This window comes from Corythoichthys intestinalis, chromosome 2, assembly GCF_030265065.1.
Source record: "Corythoichthys intestinalis isolate RoL2023-P3 chromosome 2, ASM3026506v1, whole genome shotgun sequence".
Lineage (NCBI taxonomy): Eukaryota > Metazoa > Chordata > Actinopteri > Syngnathiformes > Syngnathidae > Corythoichthys > Corythoichthys intestinalis.
The window spans coordinates 15,006,907-15,028,551 of NC_080396.1; the positions used below are offsets into that span (position 1 = coordinate 15,006,907).

At 39.2% G+C, this 21,645-nt stretch overlaps 1 protein-coding gene across 2 annotated transcripts; it reads right to left on the bottom strand.

Annotated features, from left to right (window-relative positions):
• Window positions 1–5,013: 5,013 nt before the first annotated feature.
• Window positions 5,014–20,502, bottom strand: LOC130912403 (transcription cofactor vestigial-like protein 4). 2 transcript variants are annotated; one of them, XM_057830465.1, is made up of 7 exons: window positions 20,448–20,502; window positions 20,180–20,245; window positions 19,634–19,785; window positions 14,712–14,874; window positions 12,613–12,838; window positions 11,234–11,348; window positions 5,015–7,523 (listed from the first exon to the last, which is right to left on the bottom strand). In XM_057830465.1, exons 3-7 carry the CDS (start codon window positions 19,713–19,715, stop codon window positions 7,312–7,314), a joined length of 798 nt encoding a protein of 265 aa, XP_057686448.1. In that variant the 5' UTR covers window positions 19,716–19,785; window positions 20,180–20,245; window positions 20,448–20,502; the 3' UTR covers window positions 5,015–7,311. The 2 variants fall into 2 exon arrangements, with proteins under 2 accessions (XP_057686449.1, XP_057686448.1); XM_057830466.1 differs by lacking the exons at window positions 20,180–20,245; window positions 20,448–20,502 and adding an exon at window positions 20,285–20,433 and having other exon boundaries at window positions 5,014–7,523.
• Between the last annotated feature and the right edge of the window lie 1,143 nt (window positions 20,503–21,645).

Below are 21,645 nucleotides of genomic sequence, written 5' to 3' on the forward strand. Positions count from 1 at the left end.
CCGTGACCTCAAATCCGAGGTACGTACCGAACCGAGATTTTTGTGTACCGTTACACCCCTACTTTAAATGGCCCCAAATTACCTCATTGCCTGGCATTAGCTGCCACTGACGACAATAGACGTTCAATTCGTTTGAAGTGGGAGGGATGGCAGAATGTTCATTCGCTGCCACCCTCCCAGCTCAAATGGATTGGACGTCTACTAGTGATAAACTCATTCCATTTCACAGCAGAAGCTTGTTTTTCTGTTTGTTAGTTGTTTGTACAATATCTTAGAATGATTTCCTGACCAATGTATCGATAATCATTGTATCGCCGTATCGTTCGATCATCGTTATCGTGAGCTTTGTATCGCAAATGGTATCGTATCGTGAGGTACCAAGAGGTTCCCACTCCTAACCCATATATGCAAGTAGATAACAAATTGTCATATTTCAATAGTACTTGCCCAAACAAGCTTGCGGCTAAAAGAAATAGTGCTGTTAGCATCAGTTAGCCGCTATAGCCATTGCTATTGACTGTGAATCTTTTTGAGATTCAGTTGAGTCAAACTTGAGATGCAAAAAAAGTTGTCAGTGTTCCAGTAATAGTGTTTTCAGACATAAAACAATATGATAACAATTTTTAAACATTAAGATAATGTAATCCCTGAAAATGCGGAATTTATTTGCTCCGTGTTCTGATGCAAAGATACTAGTTTTTCCCAAAAAGTAGCATATTGTGATAAAGTTCATTATTTTCTGTAATGTACTGATAAACATTAGACTTGCATATATTTTAGATTCATTACACACAACTGAAGTAGTTCAAGCCTTTTATTGTTTTAATATTGATGATTTGGGCAAAAAAGTCAAGAAAAAACAAAAATCCCTATCTCAAAAGGTTAGCATATCATGAAAGTAGCTTCTTTAGGGTACCCTAAACTTTTGAGATAGAGATTTTTGGTTTTTCTTGACTTTTTTGCCAAAATCATCAATATTAAAACAATAAAATGCTTGAACTACTTCCGTTGTGTGTAATAAATCTAAAATATATGAAAGTCTGATGTTTATCAGTACATTACAGAAAATAATGACTATCACAATATGCTAATTTTTTTAGAAGGATTGGTACAGTACTGCTTAGGGTTATTGGCTGCGAAATTACTGAGTACCAGATGGCTTGCAAATCAATCATTGACAAATCAATCAATAATAAATGGAATAATAATGAAAATTATAGTGAAGTCAAATTGGAATGATATAGAGGCAGTCCAACAGCACCATACGACCAAACAGACATACAAATGAGCACAGCTAAAGAGGTCAAAGTGGCAGCTGAAGCAGCATTCAACATTTAGGACAAATGTATTGCCACATTCACGAATCGTGTATGCGGGCATCCAAGAGCAGGCCTCGTCAAGAAGGAACCATCGGAGCTGGTGGAGGGAGGATGTGAGGGAAAAGAGCGATCACTAGTGTGGTGGTAGTGGTGGGCTGCTGAAAACTGATGTTGAGATGGCCTGACAGGGTCTGTTTCTGTTCATTGGAAGAATGTGATCTACAGTGACCGCATCTTGCCTTCCCTCCACAAAGGTTATGCCATTGCCAGCAGTCCACGTGACATAACGAGTAATCTACAATGGCTTGAGCTCTACACGTTCATCAGGTCCATTTTTGTGTCTGCAACCACGCAAGACATTTAAAGGAAGAATATGTTTGTATATTAAAGGTGAATCTATATGCAAGCAACCAATTGAGAGGCTGGGGCTGCATTTTACAAATGACGTACTCTGATCTGGTGTGTTAGGCTGTCATCTCAGGGTGCATGATCTTGCCAGCATGACTCAAATCTGCCCGTGAGCCACTTCCTCCCCCTGTGCATCTACTCCAGTTGCTTGTATAATCTATTTTAGATTCTCTGGCCCAAGGATGTGTGCGCATCCTATCATCAGCAGAGAGCGACTGAAATAAGACGGTGAAGAGGAGGAACAGATAATGTTGAAATAATCTACAGGCAATCATGCAAACTCCCCAGCCATTGAGCGCTCAGGGATGCTTGCAGATCGGCGTGCATTCTATTCAGGCACAGCAAATGTGGAATTATGGGAACAGCCACATTCCATCAGCCATTTGTGACTAATATGCAAACTAACATGTATGATGCAACAAGGGCCACGTTTCCCTTTTTAGCCTATAGTAAAATCACACATTCATCCAATTGGATTAATTAGAACTTAGTAGCACATGCAAAGTGACGCTGTGCTGCATGGAGCCTAGTTGTTGGTCCTTGGCTTTTACGTAACCATGAAGAGAAAATCGAGAGAAGTGTTTTGACCATGTCTTAGTGTGGCACAGTCCATCCTGTTACAACAGAAAAAAGCGACTAGGCGACCCGTCCTTAAGATGTCACGCTCCTGGTGGCCGCCATGTACTGAAAGAGGCCAAGATGAAATTGGCTTGACCCTGATGTGTCGTCTTGATTTAGACACTATTTTCATGTCAGACCGCCAATAAAATCTGATGTCTTTGTAGGTTTGTGCAACTGCCAGTTTTACATCAACAGAAAAATGTGGACGTTTTATCTGTAATCATGAGGCATGGTAGTTTTGCTTGAAAGGCTTGGTACTTCAAAGGCTAGGTGTAATCTTTTCGGGGCAATGGTCTATTGCTCATTTGAGCCGAAGGTTAGAGTAACAACTTAAAGAGATTTTTTCCTTGGAATAATTATAAATGGTGCTGAGTAATACAACTTTCATAATAGGGGTAGAGAAATGGACTGCTCATTACATTTTATTCTGTATGTAGTATTTGTATCCAGAAACAAAACGCCCCAAGCCTGTGTCTTCATGTAAGACAGGAACAATAGGAAAAAATTTGCTGAGCATTGACGCAATGTCTCTCTTGGTTACCTCTAGCTCGTTTGGTATGCAACATGCACTTACTCATAATTATCAGACACGGTGAAAATATACTGCATCCATGCCAATATCACCTGAAAGACCACGTTAGTCTTTGTTAGAGCGTCAGTGGACAGAAATGTCTAGATAGTGATTGAACGCTGCCATCTGCTGGTAGCAATGACAACATGACTACCGTAAACTTTACAACAGCTCTACTTTAGAAGCGTCACAACACAAGACGTCCAATCTAGGGCGCTTAGAGCTAAATGCAAAAACAATTACAGTGGTACCTCTACATGCGAAGTTAATTCATTCCAGCACCTTGATTGTAAGTCAAAATGGTCGTACAGTGGGGCAAATAAGTATTTAGTCAACCACTAATTGCGCAAGCTCTCCCACTTGAAAATATTATAGAGGCCTGTAATTGTCAACATGGGTAAACCTCAACCATGAGAGACAGAAACAGAATGTGTGTGTGTGTGTTTGGGGGGGGGGGGGGGGGGGGGGCAGAAAATCACAAGAATTTATTTGCAAATCATGGTGGAAAATAAGTATTTGGTCAATACCAAAAGTTCATCTCAATACTTTGTTATGTACCCTTTGTTGGCAATAACTGAGGCCAAACGTTTTCTGTAACTCTTCACAAGCTTTTCACACCGTTTCTGGTATTCTGGCCCATTCCTCCATGCACATCTCCTCTAGAGCAGTGATGTTTCTGGGCTGTCGTTGGGCAACACGGACTTTCAACTTCCTCCACAGATTTTCTATGGGGTTGAGATCTGGAGACGGGCTAGGCCACTCCAGGACCTTGAAATGCTTCTTATGAAGCCACTACTTTGTTGCCCTGGCTATGTGTTTGGGATCATTGTCATGCTGAAAGACCCAGCCACGTCTCTGACTGACTGAGGTTGTGGACAGGTGTCTTTTATACCGATAATGAGTTAAAACAGGTGCCATTGATGCAGGTAACGAGTGGAGCCTCGTTAGACCTCGTTAGAAGTTAGACCTCTTTGACAGCCAGAAATCTTGCTTGTTGGTAGGTGACCAAATACTTATTTTCCACTCTAATTGAAAATAAATTCTTTAAAAATCAAACAATGTGATTTTCTGTTTTTCTTTTCCACATTCTGTCTATCATGGTTGAGGTTTACCCATGTTGACAATTACAGGCCTCTAATCTTTTCAAGTAGAACTTGCACAATTGGTGGTTGACTAAATACTTATTTGCCCCACTGTATGTCAAGCAGGATTTTACCATAGATAATTCCAAATAATTTCATAATTCCATTAATTGGTTCCACAGCCCGAAAACCCACACTAAATCCTTCATAAATACTGCAGGTACTATTACAAATGGGAATTACACATAGTAAAACAAATAAATTATAAATAAAAATCGGAATAATAATACAGTACAATAATAATAGTTCCTGTAATAATGCAACGAATCGGATACTAATGTGGCGGATGTGTTTTTCGTGCTGTTTCTGAACGCACCACGTGGCTGACGTGACATTGAGATAGAGTTTAAAACACAACGCAAAGTCATTACCATATATTGGAGAAGATAACAGAAAACCAAATTGAGCAGTTTAATTTGATACAGACATTATTAACATTATTGAGCCACCCGTGAATTATCAGCAGGACCCACAAAAATGTAGAAAGACAGTTTTACCATGATTCATGAAAAGGGTTAAGTAAGCATGGGATTAATGGTTTGGCAAAGAACAAACATCAATCCCTACAAAATTAACTAAATGGATGCGAGATGAACAAATAGACAAATTGAGAAACCTGTTAAAAGAAGAAACGCCTGGTAAGAGGAGGACCGTCGAGGTCATAAGACATTCTACGGCCGTATTGCTGAGCCAGTTCACGGACGCGCACACCACGCTCCTTTTTCTATCATTTCCATCTTCATTTCAATGGTAAGCGTCACTTTTTTCCTTTTTTCACCACGTGCATCAACCTTCTTAGAACTCATGTTGCTTTCTCTCACAAGAAAATCCGCCGTGCGACCGTCTTGCGGGAAAACAAACTACGGCGCTGTCATATGTAGAAACAAATGGCGAGTCAAATTTTACGTCGGATGTCGAAAAGATTGTGCGTCGAAGCGATCGTATGTCGAGGTACCACCGTACATATATTTGTTTTTTAAATCTGTTGTTCAACACCCTTTGTCTGATAACATACCTGTTCGTGTTTAACAAGTGCTTTTCAGTCCAATTGTTTGTTGTTGTTGTTTTTGCCTAAAAAAACAGAAACATCAAGACAACGGCAGTACATACTGGGTACATAATTTGTTGTGCTAAATTGCTGTGGCACAATCAAGAGTAAAAGCCTGCTCTTCATCAGAAGCACTTAAAAGGCCAAAAATAGTTCACCCTTGAATGCCAAGTGAATGTTTTACAGTCCTCAGAAAACACTCGTGCTGTGAATTGAAGAAACAAGAAAAACACAATGTTAAGTATTTTCTCTTTTTATTTGGAAGACATTCATTATAAAACAGTGGTATTTTCTTCCAGAGAAATATGGACCCAAGTCCCCAAATGCATCGATTTCCCTCTCTGCTGTATGTAGGAGATACATGACAGGTAGGTTTTGCAAAATGTCTTCGTGATAGTCTGTCATTATAAAGAAATTAAATAATGAGTTGATACCCTAAACATTTGACTGAAAAATCTGCTTGTGTCAAACAAGTCAAATCGGTGACAATCCCTCCCTCCAACACACTGTTCTTGCAGACATGACACTTTGCCGAGCTTTTCAAACAAAATGATGTGTTCCTGCACGTTCATCTCTTAACTAAGGGGAGAGTAATCAAGTGAAACAAAAGATGAAATGCATGGTAAGAGAATAGGGAACTTCCATGCTACATAAGAACAAGCCTCACACAATAAACAAAATACACAAGATCATTCCGCGCTGCGCAATGATGGTCACGTAAGAGAATGGTAAAATATCAGAGAAGAATGCATGTAACAGCCACAAAAAAAAATGATAATACAAATGTATGGGGATTCAATGACCATTACGGGTACATTAATATATATAATTTTTCATTTATAGAATTAAGATCCCCAGTCAATCAATGTTGGAAAGCACATCAAGATGAGTCTGTGATCATGTCAAACAATTTTCTATTTGACTAAACAAACTAAATCTACGTGGAAGATACATTTTCTACAAGTCACACGATGACTGCGTTTTAGTCAGTTTAGTCCCTCAAAACACCCTAAAATTATGATTAGTTGCTGACGGTAAGGGGTGACAATTCTGTCAGTTCTGTAGCCAAATGTTGAGTTAAACACATCACACGACAAATGCATTTATGCCTCCGTGTGAACAAAAAAATAATCTGAAAATTTTGTTTTACTAATGTCCAAGAAACAAATATGCCCAGAATAAATAGGCCCAAAGCTAACAGAAGTTCCTATTTAGTCACTTTCAGTCTCATACGAAGGTGTAGCATCCAGCTACGCAGAGTCACGACAAAATGTTGCCTAGCAAACTGCATTCAGACAACCTTTCCAGAGGCTGTGGTTTAAAGAGAATTCCAAAATGCACACACACACCTCCTTGCCATGTGAAACAGATACAAAAAATATATATTGAGTACAACTGTACCAGCAGTAAGTATTTTCTACAATGTTAGATAAAAAATAAATTCTGAGTAAATATTTACCAAAGGTTTGTGATAGAATCCAGCTATTTGAAACATGCTTTTGAGTTATAGACATCTATTAGGATTAGATTACTACATAATAGAGCACACACAGGGAACTATATTTAATAGAGGAGTGGAGTCCAGTTCAGAGACAGAGTGTCGATTAATCTAGTATATTAAGTCTCAATTAATTTTTATAGTTAAAAAAAAAAATAATAATAAAAAGTAGCGGGGAAATGGTTTTAAAAATAAAACAACTACAGAGAACCTGCTAGATCTTACACCATAAGAAATGCTATAGTCCAAATGAGACGGTAACATATTTCCAATTAAATAGACAAGAAAAGCAGTATGGATTTATATCTGAAACAATGTAGCTGAACGCATTTATCCATTAAATCATGAAGACTTATGTGCTGAGAAAGGCAGGGAGAAATTTCTTTGGCTACAAATTCAGGTAGGAAAATAACATTAGGTATGAAAAAAGTGACAATTTCTCGTTTGTTTTGCTTTTCTCATCATCAATGCAAAAATCTATCCATTTATAAATGTCACAGCTAACACAGGATCTAATTCAGCCATCATTCCTTTACTGCTGAATTGTTCTGTTGTTAAGGCAAGAAGTCGGATAAATAGCGGACCTTAAATTCTTGAAGACGAAAAAAACGGGTCTTCCATTTGTTCTTGGCTTCAGAGATTTGATACTCGGCAAGAAAAGATAGTGAAGCTGACCTTTTGATTAGAAGCTTTTTTTCACCTATTCATGAATCTGCTTCTGGGGCCTGGTGACCCCCACCTTTGGCCTTGATCTGGATCCAAGCGTCTCCAAGTGCTTTGGCAAAGTGGTCATCCACAGAGCCTGTGATGGAGACAGAGTTGGACGCTGGGTTGGCCGCGGGTTCTGCTTCTTTGTAGTTTTTTCCCAGGCTACGGCGGAAGTGTTCCTCAATCACAGGATCGCAAATTGTGTTAGCTGAAACAAAAATGTGGGTGTTAAAATACAGAAATGTGCATGTGTATGTATTCAAGTACTTTTGTACTTGTTGCCCTCTTAAAAGAAGCAAAATTCACAAGTGTCTTGTCCATTAAATTTTCCAACATTGTTCTATGCTTCCGAGATAATCCCGTTTGAAACTTGGCAGTGAAAGTTTTATTGATCAATTGTTAGGTGTAGTTTTGAAGTGTTGTTTTGAAGTGGCAATATGATTTAAATTAGGGTTCCCTTCATCACAGCAAGTCCTGTAGTAGCAAAGTGGCCCGACACCATTAGACTGTCAAGTTGTACGGTTTCCGCGTAATTTGTACAAGTGAGCACTAATTTTTAAATGTGTACGCCGTACGTTCAAACGTTTTTCGTGCATTACGTTTTGTTTTCTCCGTTCGGATTTTGTCACCGTTTCGGCAACGAGACAATGTGCGTTAGGGTAGTATGCGTTACTACATTGGTTGAATGCCGCAACAAAAGTCAGAGGCACGGAGAAAGAAGAGCTGGAGTAGGAAGGAGGGAAGAGTGTTGTGACGCTGCTGCAAACGCGATGCTAGCGTAGGTGGCTCCAATATTTCCTGACTCTAGTCGACAGCCTACAATCTACGCCCACTTGATGCTACATTAGATATCATAAACATATAGAACTAGATGCGAAATGACAGACTCGGCGGCATTAGTAAACAACCGCCATCTTAAAGCAGTAGACTTCTCGGAAAGGCTCTGTTGCAGTGAACCTTCATAGCGAACCTAAGTTACTTTTTGTCTAAAATACTCCTAAATTGGCAAAATCTTGACTTGAATCGATCTTTAATTGATGAAACCGTTTTAAAACTTTCACATGTCGAAAGTAGACAGAGGGAACTAATGCAAAAACGGGAGCAATTTTAACAACTTTAACGGTTGATTCACAACATTAAATGACTTCCAAACATAGCAAAGGTTAGTATGTTTTTTTCTTTTTTTTTTTTAATTATGTTTTGTTTTTTTGAAAAAATGAAGAAAAAAAACATGAACGGGAACACCAGTTACTTTGCCAAGAAACTAATTAATCTTACATTCAGGTCACTGAGTTACTAACTCAATTACTTTTTCGGAGAAGTAATTTCTAACTGTAATTAATTACTTTTTTTAAAGTAAGATTAACGACACTGGTCATAAAGATGCAGTCTGCAGAATTAAAGGTGACGAAAGCAGAGATTTTGTTCTCCCAATTTGTTGCCGAACACAATTAGCCTGCAACTATTGCTGATCACTTCTCAGAATAGGCAAAAGAAATTTTCCCTGACTCGAAGATTGTATCGGTAAGTTAATTTTATCAATTGACCATTTTAATTTACAATTGGACACTCTAACGAACTACCTTCAAGTCAAGAAGTGCCATGAAGTGCAGCCATCAAATGGCATGATAGAAATTGCCAAAAGCGCTACATACAATTATAACAAAAGTCACTGTTAAATTTCAGTAATTATGATGTAGCTGAAGATGGTTATATGTGACAATATTACCAATAAATTCATATTATTTTAAAAATGGAGTTTTACTTTTGTTTCATATTGCACACTATATAAAACGTTGAAAGATTAGTGGTATATGTCACTATTTGTAAGATTGCCAACGGCCTCGGGTTGACAGGTATGCACTAGAGCTGAAACGAGTACTCGAGCAACTCGAGTAACTCGAGTTTAAAAACTGATCCGAGTAATTTTATTCACCTCGAGTAATCGTTTATTTTGACAGCTCTAAGCATCAGGTTTTGCTCGGACTACTTTTAATGCGGGACAACGCGCTGTCACGTGCGGAGAGGAAGAAGGGGAAAAAAAAACTTACTGCAGCTGACAGCCGCCACAAATGACGCCGACGTTGCCAAATACTAGCCCGCACGATGCTAAGTTGGTAACAGCTAGCGTCTGATGCGTCTCATAAAGATCACATGTATGTTGAACTAGATGCGCAATGACAGACTCGGCCGCGTCTGGGCAGCGTTATCAAACAGCCGCCATCTTAAAGCAGTACAGCGCTAAGCGCTAATAAAGAGCGCTAAGCGCTAATATATAAGATTAACGTTACTGTCGCTACTAGCTCATGTAAAGTTAGCCCTGCGGAGGACTAGGTTTCAATTAATTATGACCACTGTCGTTGCGTGGGATAACGTGTCTTACATACAGGCTTTAACATAACATAGCATTGTGGAGTGATGAGGGTGTAAAATAAAAACTTAATCATGCTAACTATCAATTTTAGCTCAGTAGTCATTGCTGGATAAAACACCAAGTAGCACTGGTCCCTAATGTGCTCCAGTACAGCCTGTATCATACATTTATTTTAAACACTGCAAAAACTCAAAATCCTATCAGGACTTACAGTTTAGACTAACTTAAAACTTAACTAGAACTTAAAAATGGCTTGACACAAAGAGAAATTCAATTGAAACACGTGGGAAAAAATCCTAACTTTTAAAATAAGATCTAAAAGCTTTTTGAGTGAAAGCAGTGAATTAGTCTTTTTTTTTTTTTTTTTAATTCTAGCTACAATATACATCGAAAATAAAGACATTGATTGACTGAAAATGGTTCAAGATTAGATGAAATGTCTTGTTTTCTCATGTATATTTATAATTGCTCTTCACCTAAAAATATATTTGTTTTATCCGATTACTCGATTAATCGATAGAATCTTCAGTCGATTACTCGATTACTAAAATATTCGATAGTTGCAGCCCTAGTATGCACTACCAACAATGTTTTTGACTGCTGGTATAATGTTCTATTTTGAAATGCTTTGGTATAATTACACTGGCTGCAGAATAATCGGGCTTAGGTGTTATCTGTTCGAAATTACAACAAACCTCCCTAAAAAATGTTAATAAGCCACAGTAAATTGTTTATATACAGGGCTTGAGTTAATTTCAATGTTTTTTTCCTTGATGAATATAATCACCATTTAATAGCAGCATAATGTTTACTTGGATTATCACAATAGGGAAAATATGCTCAAAAAGTAAGATTTTATGGCACTGTACATTTGCATATAATACTTTTACAGTAGATAATACACCATGAGCAGAAAATGTTATTCAATTAAACTTCAGTAATTTGAATTTCTACATGGGCTGCCCTAACAATTATGGGGTTAAATATAATCGCAAACATACTTTAGCTGACAGGACAGGACAAGTGTGACACCTAGTGGTAAAATAGGTATTCAACCATTTTCTTTTCTTTATCTTGGTGTCAAACCAATTCCACAAAGGGCCAAGTGGGTGCTGGATTTTGTTCCAATCGATACCGCGCAAACAGTTTAACCAATAAATTTTCAGTTGAAACAAGCAGCACTTGACAAAGTTTAGCTGATTACCCATGTAAGTGATCAGATTGGTCAAAATGTGTCCTCTTCATTGGTTGGAAAGAAAACCTGCATCCACCTGGCTCTTTATGGAGTCAGTTTGACGTAAAAGCAAACCTATTCAGTGACAGCTATTATTAACCTGAAAAATGGCGACTGAAATTATATGCCACATTATGATTTTCACTTTGTTGCGTTGCATGACATTATAATACAGAATAGTTTTACATCAGGGCAAAGCGTATCTTCTGTTTAAAATAACACGATTCAGGTTAGGTAAACCATGGACACCCATGTTTCTATAACGCAAAAAGTAATATTGGCAAATATTGGTACTAATGAAAGCGCTTACCATTGGTCTTCCTCTCATCTGAGGTTGGACTCGGAGAGCAGCCATTCATGTGACAGTGAGAGAGTTTACAATTGCGATTGCTTGCAGGTGCACATGTGATAACAGAGGGGCGATTCTGAAGGTGGGCATAAAAATATATTTGGTTAGTGAATGTATATTAGGTGGTTAGGTCCTTGACCTACCAAGCATAATAGTCATTCAAGCACAAATCTTCCATTAAGTAGTGTGGAAAAAGTATTTACCCTCTTGCCGATTTATCTTTTTTGGTATGTTTGTCACACTGAAATATTTCAATTCAAAGTCATTGAAATTTTTGTCAGTATTGGTGATTTCTTTGTTGGGAACAGGTGGTGCAGTATCTAGCAAGACATGTGCCGATTACCGGATTAAAGGTATACCTTGGTATGAAAATGTCACGGTTTCAAAACCGCCAAAATTTTCCATCATAACGTCCCTGTGGAATTAGCCGTTTTTTATGCCCCAAAAATGCAGGGAGAAATCCCTGAGTGTCAGTTAGTCAGCTGTGCTACACGATGGCTGGAGGAGGTGAAACTCCTGAACTTTTTCCCCCCATCAGAGAAAACTAAATCGCTGGTATGGGAATACTTTGATTACAGAAATGTTACAGACGGCCGTGGCTTAGAGGAGAGCCAACTGACATGTAAAACATGTTGGAGAAGGGTGGCTGCCAAGGAGGCAATACGTTCAATATGATTTTGCATTTATGCAAAATTAAAAAGTTAGTAAAGACTGTCATGAATGTTTCCCACCAGCTACGAAAGTTAACTCCAGCGTGTTTAGTCTGTCTAGCAGTAGTAAAACGTGGTGTTTTCTCTCTGGCAACTGTGTTGAGAAAGCGTGTATAATGTAAACATGATACGAGTCATACACACGTGCTTTTTATGGAAAATAATTCAATACGAGTCATACACACGTGCTTTTTATGGAAAATAATTCAATCATTTTTGTTCTGATGGTAATAATGTTGAGCTGTGACTGTTTAGGCCCGCCTAAAGGACTGCATTTATTTTAATTTTATATAGGATATTTCAGCTATTTTTTTAATTTTAACATTATAGTTATGTTCCAATTTGCTAATATGTTTTGAAAAATAAAAATCCTGTTCAACCCAGTACTGTTTTTTTTTTAACCCAGATATCTCAAAGTAACACATTTCAGAGCTGTAATTGCAATACCATGATATTTTAGCTTAAGGTCCTCATACCGTCAGAATCTCATACCGGCACATGCCTAGATCTAGCCTGTGTGGGGCTAAAAAAATTCAACTCGGATATACTAAATTATATATGTTTTAACACTTTTTCAGACAACTGTATATCATACCCTTGGGAGCAAGCAGGACTGTTTGACTATCGTACCTGCTGCCGCTCAACAGCTGTACTGACTACAGACATCTCCTTGCCCCCGACAGCGTTGTCAAGGCTACTTTTGGTCAGAGCCAGTGGCTCTTCCACAGCAAAGCCAGAAATGGAAGCATACAGATGGTTCCCATGGAGACCATTGGAGGAAGAGCTGATGTGTTCCATTGGACTGTGCCTCAGGCTCCAGTGCTCATTGTGATTGTCTCCAGGAGAGGTACGAGCCCTGGCCAAGACAATTTAAAAAATAAAAAAAATCACCACCATATGAAATATCAATGGAGCTAATAGCCGTAAACTACAGTTCCTGACAAAAGTCTTATCCATTTTGCAGAAACAATTGCTAATAACCTGACTTTTAATGATTCAACTGGCTTCAGAAATGGCTCATATGAAAGTTTAGACCCTTCCAAATGATGTTGAATCTACAAAAATGTATTTGTTTCACTGAAAAAAGATTTATCATTTCATGAAGACGTGAGGGGCAAATTTTGGCAAGACAAAAGTTTTGTCGCCTACAGAAAGTGTCATAATTGAACGAAAAATGTTCTTCAAATACAAAAATATGTTACATAACATAACCGAATCAAGTAGTGGTGCTGTGAGATCCAAATTTAATATTTAATACTTCCATGGGCTTGAAGGACTGCATCCATGCGGTTTGGCAAGGATTCATACAATTTATTGATGAAGTCATCAGGAACATCATAGAAAGCAGAACCCCAGACATGCTCAATGATGTTCATGTCTGGTGACTGGGCTGGCCAGTCCTGGAGGATCTTGATCTTCTTTGCCTTGAGGAACTTTGAGGTAGAGATTGAAGTATGTGATGGAGCACCATCCTGCTGCAGAATTTGTCCCTTCTTATGGTTAGGAATGTAAGAAGCAGCTAAGATTTGTTATATACAGACTATTTATCTCTCAGGGTGCAGACAATTAAAAAACCGTGTGGCATTTGCCAAGGCCCACAGCCTGTCAAAAGGATGGATGCTGGAAAAGTGGCAAAAGGTGGATTGTTCAGATTAATCTTCCATTGAATTACACCACAGTCGCCACAAGTATTGCAGGAGACCTACTGGAGCCCGCATGGATCCGAGATTCACTCAGAAAACAGTGAAGTTTGGTGGTGGCAAAAACTGGTCTGGGGTTACATCCAGTATGGGGGTGTGCGAGAGATCTGCAGGGTGGTAGGCAACATAAATAGTCTGAAATATCAACAAATCTTAGCTACAGTACCTCTTACATTCTTAACCATAAAAAGGGACAAATTCTGCAGCAGGATGGTGCTCCATCGCATACTTCAATCTCTACCTCAAAGCTCCTCAAGGCAAAGAAGATCAAGATCCTCCAGGACTGGCCAGCCCAGTCACCACACATGAACATCATTGAGCATGTCTGGGGTAGAATGGAAGAGGAAGCATGGAAGACGAAACCCAAGAATGTTGATGAACTGTGGGTGGCAGGCAAGACTGCTTTCTTTGATGTTCCTGATGACTTCATCAATAAATTGTATTAATCCTTGCCGACCCGCATGGATGCAGTCCTTCAAGCCCATGGAGGTCATACAAAATCTTAAAATTTGGATCTCACAGCATCACTACTTAATTCGCTTATGTAACATTTTTGTATTTGAAGTACATTTTTTGTTCAATTTTCACACTACTTTCTGTAGGCGACAAAACTTTTGTCTTGCCAAAATTTGATCTTTATGTCTTCATTAAATGATCTTTTTTCAGTGGAAAAAATTCAAACAAATATATTTTTGTACATTAAACATAATTTGGGAGGGTCTTAGCTTTCATATGAGCTATTTCTGAAACCAATTGAATAATTAAAAGTCAGGTTATTAGCAATTGTTTCTAAAAAATGGATAAGCGACAAGACTTTTGTCAGGGACTGTACAAGAGCTAAATAATAGAAACATAGATAAGACCCATCGTCACATACAATTATTCCTCAAGGCAAATTAAGAGTCCCCAACAAACCTGTCAATCATATTTTTGGAATTTGGGAAAACAAAGGCTTCAAAGTGGTGGTGCATAGTTTAAACAAGGAAGCAGAGGGTTCAGCGTTTCCACAAAAAAAAAAAAAAAACTTACAGGTGAGTGGCAAACAATCTGCTCATTTTGGTCATGTGGTCATCGTCACAATTCATTTGGTCCTTTTGTTCGTCGTCATACTTCCGTTTGCTTGGGCAGAGCGGAGGTGGACCAGTAATGTTTGATAATATAGCCGAGGGCAGCGAGGGAGTCCTGGATTCATCTGTTGAAAAGAATTTTAAAATCAAAACAGAATACACCAACCAGAGCAAACAGTAAGGAAATGTTGCAATTAATAAATTGTCTATAAATGATTGGTAGACCTAACAATCCATCATGCAATGTAGCATTTGGGCCTGAAACACACTCGTACACATAAAGATAAATAGGCTGTTTTTGAGTTGGGGTTCAATTCACACGTGTTCAATATTTTTGACCAAGTTTTGAGAAAAGAAAATTAATTTGACTCCGTGAATTGAACTGAATGTAGCACATTAAGATTAATGATCAAAGGTGCTGCAGTGGAGAGGGTGAGCAGCACCAAGTTCCTGGGCGTGCACATCAGCGAGGACCTCTCCTGGAGTCAGAACATCGCATCACTGGCCAAAAAAGCCAATCAGCGCCTGTACTTCGTCTGGAAACTCAGGAGAGCAAGAGCCCCGGCCCCCTCCCCGGGGTTTCAAATGGTTCAAATGCCTCTCAAATCAAATGGATTTCCATGACCGTTAGACCTATTCATCTTGACTTTTATTTTTGCTCTCATTCTACAGGGGCACCATCGAGAGCATCCTGACCAGCTGCATCACCGTGTGGTATGGCACCTCTACCGTGGCCTGCCGCAAGACCCTGAAGCGCGTCGTGAGAGCAGCTGAGAAGCTCATCGGTGCCCCCCTCCCGCCTCATCCACAAAGCCACCAGGATCGCAGGTGACCCCACCCTACCCATCCCACAGCCTCTTCAGATTGCTGCCGTCGGGGAGAAGACAGGGGAGTCTCCGGGCCAGAACCAGCAGGTTCAAGGACAGCTTCTTCCACCAGGCTGTCAGGGCTCTGAACTCTCTCCCTGCACTACCCTTTCCCAACCCTCTACCTTCTGCCAAATAAGATAACCCCCCTTCCATCATCCCCTGCCATCCAATGCACTACCCCACTTTAATATTCACTCAGGACTGTTATACTCAGCTGCTATTTCTTTCCCTCTTGAAAATGCACTACCTCACTTCAAGTCACTTTTGTACATATCTTTTGCAACATATTACATTTTAATATATTTATTTTTGTTTGTACATAGTCCAGTTGCTATTTTATTGTTATCTATTATTATCTATTATTTTCTTTATCTATTATTATTTCTTTATTTCTTTTCTGCTCTGTGTTTGCACATGTGGAGAGGGGAAAGCAATTTCATCTGTGCTGTATGTTCTACATACACTCACCGGCCACTTTATTAGGTACACCATGCTACTAATGGTTTGGACCCCCTTTTGCCTTCAGAACTGCCTCAATTCTTCGTGGCATAGATTCAACAAGGTGCTGGAAGCATTCCTCAGAGAGTATGGTCCATATTGACATGATGGCATCACACAGTTGTTGCAGATTTGTCGGCTGCACATCCATGATGCGAATCTCCCGTTCCACCACATCCCAAAGATGCTCTATTGGATTGAGATCTGGTGACTGTGGAGGCCATTTGAGTACAGTGAACTCATTGTCATGTTCAAGAAACCAGTCTGAGATGATTCCAACTTTAAGACATGGCGCATTATCCTGCTGAAAGTAGCCATCGGAAGTTGGGTACATTGTGGTCATAAAGGGATGGACATGGTCAGCAACAATACTCAGGTAGGCCGTGGCGTTCCAACGATGCTCAGTTGGTACCAAGGGGCCCAAAGAGTGCCAAGAAAACTGTTCCCCACACCATTACACCACCACCACCAGCCTGAACCGTTGACACAAGGCAGGATGGATCCATGGTTTCATGTTGTTGACGCCAAATTCTGACCCTACCATCCGAATGTTGCAGCAGAAATCGAGACTCATCAGACCAGGCAACGTTTTTCCAATCTTCTATTGTCCAATTTCGATGAGCTTGTGCAAATTGTAGCCTCAGTTTCCTGTTCTTCGCTGAAAGGAGTGGCACCCGGCGTGGTCTTCTGCTGCTGTAGCCCATCTGCCTCAAAGTTCAACGTACTTTGCGTTCAGAAATGCTCTTCTGCCTACCTTGGTTGTAACGGGTGGTTATTTGAGTCACTGTTGCCTTTCTATCAGCTCGAACCAGTCTGGTCATTCTCCTCTGACCTCTGGCATCAACAACGCATTTCCGCCCACAGAACTGCCACTCACTGGATATTTTTTCTTTTTCGGACCATTCTCTGTAAACCCTAGAGATGGTTGTGTGTGAAAATCCCAGTAGATCAGCAGTTTCTGAAATACTCAGACCAGCCCTTCTGGCACCAACAACCATGCCACGTTCAAAGTCACTCAAATCAACTTTCTTCCCCATACTGACACTCCGTTTGAACTGCAGGAGATTGTCTTAAACCATGTCTACATGCCTAAATGCACTGAGTTGCCGCCATGTGATTGGCTGATTAGAAATTAAGTGTTAACGAGCAGTTGGACAGGTGTACATAATAAAGTGGCCGGTGAGTGTATATGCATACTTGACAATAAAGCTGAACTTGACTTGAAGAAGGACCGGCATTATGGAAAAGCAAAACATGCCCCCTGCCCCCATCAGCTATCAAGACACATTTTTCAAAGCAAATCTGTATGACACAACTGTTCTACAGCACTTCTGCCTCCGATCCTTTGAAAACATACGGGGAAACATGCATTGCAACATGTGATTATATTTGGTTTCCTTTCTTACATGTGCTCATGTGACATTTCTGCAAAATGCCCGAGTTTTAACCCTTAGATGCATAAGTGGGTCAAAAATGACCCGGTGAGGTTGTTTTCTTGAAATATCTTCAGAATGAAAAATAGTTATCAATTCATATTTCAGGTATTCCTCAAAAACATGTTCTTGATACAATGCCATTCAAATTTTTGATGAACTTTTTATACATTTGAAGAAATTGTCATTTTTGTATTAGTACTCTAAGCTTCCACAAGTGGGTCAAAAATGACCCACATGCATTTTCTATGGAATCCAATGGGAATCTTTCATTCTTATCAACTTTGGCTGTCAGGAAAAAATTTACCGTAGACCACACAGACTAGGTATGTAAAAAGTGACATCCCTTAAGAAGATTATTTTACACAGCAAGAGCTGATACGTGTATTGTAAGTATTATGTCCATATAGTATTTTGTGTGCGTGTCTTTCATGACTTTTTATTATTATTTATCAACAAATTAACCTACTTCATAAATAGCTAGCTAACTAAGACTAGGTTCATACCGCCGGTCCTAATGCACAATTCCGATTTTTTGTCATCTGTTTTTTTTTTTTTGGCGTACCCATTCAGACTGCCTTTGTCTATTGAACCTGTTGAAGTATCACACACGCGCTTTAATTTGCAGTCGGAGATGCGCCGAGCAAACTGGCCTGCATGCGCAGGAGTATTGGAGCAGAGAGAAAACCGAGCATTCTCAGGCTTTTTCTCAACCCATTTTTATTTTTTTATGACTTGTCAAGCCCGCTCCTTCCCCAAAAGCCGCGCTCAAGCTAGGCGCTAACGCTGATGCACAATTTGGGAGACTTGACAGTTCGGAACGCAGCCACATTCTGGACAAATGTGGCCCGGATGGGATTTTAACCACATACGAAAGTGACCTGGATAGAATTTGAAAATGGTCCACTTTTATGCAACTTTTCCCGTTCAGACGAGTCGGAAAAACACGAAAAAATCGGATTTGTGCTAGATTTACAGCTGAAATGGTCCTACAGATGTTGGATGATGGAGAGCAGTGACGGGTTTGGACTCAAGTGTCCGAAATTTCAGATGATGAGACTATTGTCCAGGTGGCAGTGGCAGTTGTCCACCTGGAAATCCAACTGAACAGGATAATTCTGACTCATAAGACTCCCCTTATGTGTCCTCTGAAGAAGAAAGTGTCCAAATCATGGCCAACAGAATGGGATGGTAGGGCTCTTACTAGAAAGAATTACCTCCCACCCAGGGCAGAACACAGAGCCACAATATCCTCATAAATCGGTCAGTGCCTCCACAAGGGCTTAGCACCGCTGTCTCACCAAAAAGATGCATGGGAGCTCTTCATCATTGATGATAAAATACAAGGAAGGATGAAGTCTATTGCTGTTGTTTTTTTTTTTTTTCCAAAAAATGTTAATTGAATCATAAAGATATTTCAAGCATGAAATCATTCTTGTGTGGCCCTAAATATCATACTAATTAATATACAAGTGATAATTCTTCACCAAAATGGCATAAAAACACATTGGTTTTAATATGGGTCATTTTTGACCCACTTATGTAGGGTCCAGTAACTTGTGCATCTAAGGGTTAATCTTTTAAATTCTTCACTGGAATTGACAGAAAGCCCTTTCAGTTAAAATGCATAGGACATCTGCTGTCATCAATGGTAGCCAATTTGTTAAATGTAGTCCAACTATCAGATTGATATTCTTTTAGGGTTTGACAAAAATCCTAAACCATTTCTTGACCAGGCCAAGAAATGTCTGGCGTCACCTCACATTCAGATGAAGATAGAACAATAAATTATTGTGATGATTCTGACAGCATTTTGATAGTGCAGTAGGACATTCAGGCAGCATTTTGATAGTGCAGTAGGACATTCAGACTACACTGTTTATAAAGTAGCAAAGTCACACGGAAATAGAACGGAAACTTGTAGAGACTAGCAGTGTGGGGGGCGTTAATATCACTGCAATTACCACACAGGTTTGAGTGTAATACGTGAACCCTACTTGGAAAAAAAATCAGAATAGTTCTCTTAGCTGTATTATAAGAGCAAGTTGTGGAGAGAGACCCATATAGCAGCATGAGAAAATCACCTCCGTAGTGCAGTCTCCCGATGTTGTTGTTCATCTTGTCCAGGTACTGAGGGTTCAACAGGTCCATTCTAGGCAACAGCATTTACGCGAACAAGCTAGCTGCTAACATCGACGCTAGCAGACAACACCGGCGAACACAACAAACTTCTTTCCTGAGGAATTGAAGTTTTAAAAATTAGTTAGTAGTGAATAAATATTGTGGGAATGCCACTTAAAGCAGTTTCAGTGTCAGTGGTTTGTTCACTGGAAGTTAGATTCTACACAAGTGTTAAAAGGCGTCTGACGAACGAACGATAAGCTAATAGCTAAACAGCAGTTTACGGAGTATCACTTGTAAAATTAGGTCAACCTGGTAGTCCAATCGATGCCATCGTAAGAATCCGATATTTTGAACATATTTTTATTGTTATTGGTCGACGATTTAACTTGTGCAGTTGGCAAACTTACTAGCTAACTTTAGCATGCGCACCAACTAGCCGCCAGCTCGTCGCCAACTTTGTCGTTGTCTTGGGTATTCTATCGAACGAATTACACACGACGACTTACATTAAAGCCGCGAATCGTCCACTGTGTCCAGCAACAGTAGCGTCGGCCGTCTTCTACAAAAGCGTCCTGTTTCCGAGACACAACAATAACATTAGCACAACTTACGTACGCTGCCTTGTCTCAGACTGTGGACAAAGAGCTCGATGGCGCCCTGCTGGAGGAGACGCGCCACAGCTTCCTCACACTTCAATGTGTATTTGCACAATGTTTACACAATTCAAAAACATTTATATTGTAATTATCATGTAGCTACAGTAGGTCATATTACGGAAGAGGAGCAGGGCCAGTGAAGAAAAAGACGGCTGGTCAGAATCCTCTCTTCAAAGTCAGAATTCTGACTTTAAACTTTAAAGTCAGAATTCCAACTCCAATTCCAATCATTCCCGATAATTTTTCCCGATCACATACATTTTGGCAATGCATTAAGAAAAAATGAATAAAACTCGGACGAATATATACATTCAACATACAGTACATAAGTACTGTATTTGTTTATTATGAAAATAAATCCTCAAGATGGCATTTACATTATTAACATTCTTTCTGTGAGAGGGATCCACGGATAGAAAGACTTGTGACTTTGTATATTGTGACTAAATATTGCCATCTAGTGTATTTGTTGAGCTTTCAGTAAATGATACTGTAGCCATGCCCAAATGCATGATGGGAAGTGGAACCATGACTGTGCGTAGTGCTGCCAATTGATATAGCTTCTCTGCGTTGGGAAATAATTTAAGGTGTTAAGAAAATGATTAATTGCTACCTTGTGTCCCCACATTGCTTTCCATGATATTTCTAATTCTAGGGAGAGGGATTGTAAGACATTAGCCAATTAAAAAATGGCTCCAAAGGCTGCCAAAAATCACTTTACTCATTTTACGCTGCCTTTTATCTCTCTATATAGGTAAAACGGTGCCTTTACAGATTGAGCGCGACAATGCGTGAGTGGGTGGTGCAGCGCATGCATTAATTGCATTAAATATTTTAACATGATACATTTAAAAAAAAAAAAAAAAATTACCACCATTATCGGGATACATTTGCTAACCCCTACCTTAAGCCTGAACTAAAGACTCTGGATGAGTGTAACATATTATGTCTGTAACGTTAAATACAATTAGAAAACGATTTTATTTAAAAAAAAAATATATATATATATATATATATATATATATATTAAAAATGGCATGGGCGATATTTTTTTGCCGATTCCGATACTTTGAAAATGACGTGATCAGACCTGATCGATCGGCAACTCTAAACCTTAAACCGAATTATCACGGTATTGCAATTACAGCTCTAAAATGTGTTAGTTTGAGATGAGTGGGTAAGAAAAAAAATAAAATAAAATAAACTTTTTTTCCATTGAACAGTATTTTTATTTTTCAAAACATATTAGCAAATTGGGACACTGGGTTTAAAAAAAAGAAAGAAAAAAAAAAGAAAAATATTGTAATTCAAATCAG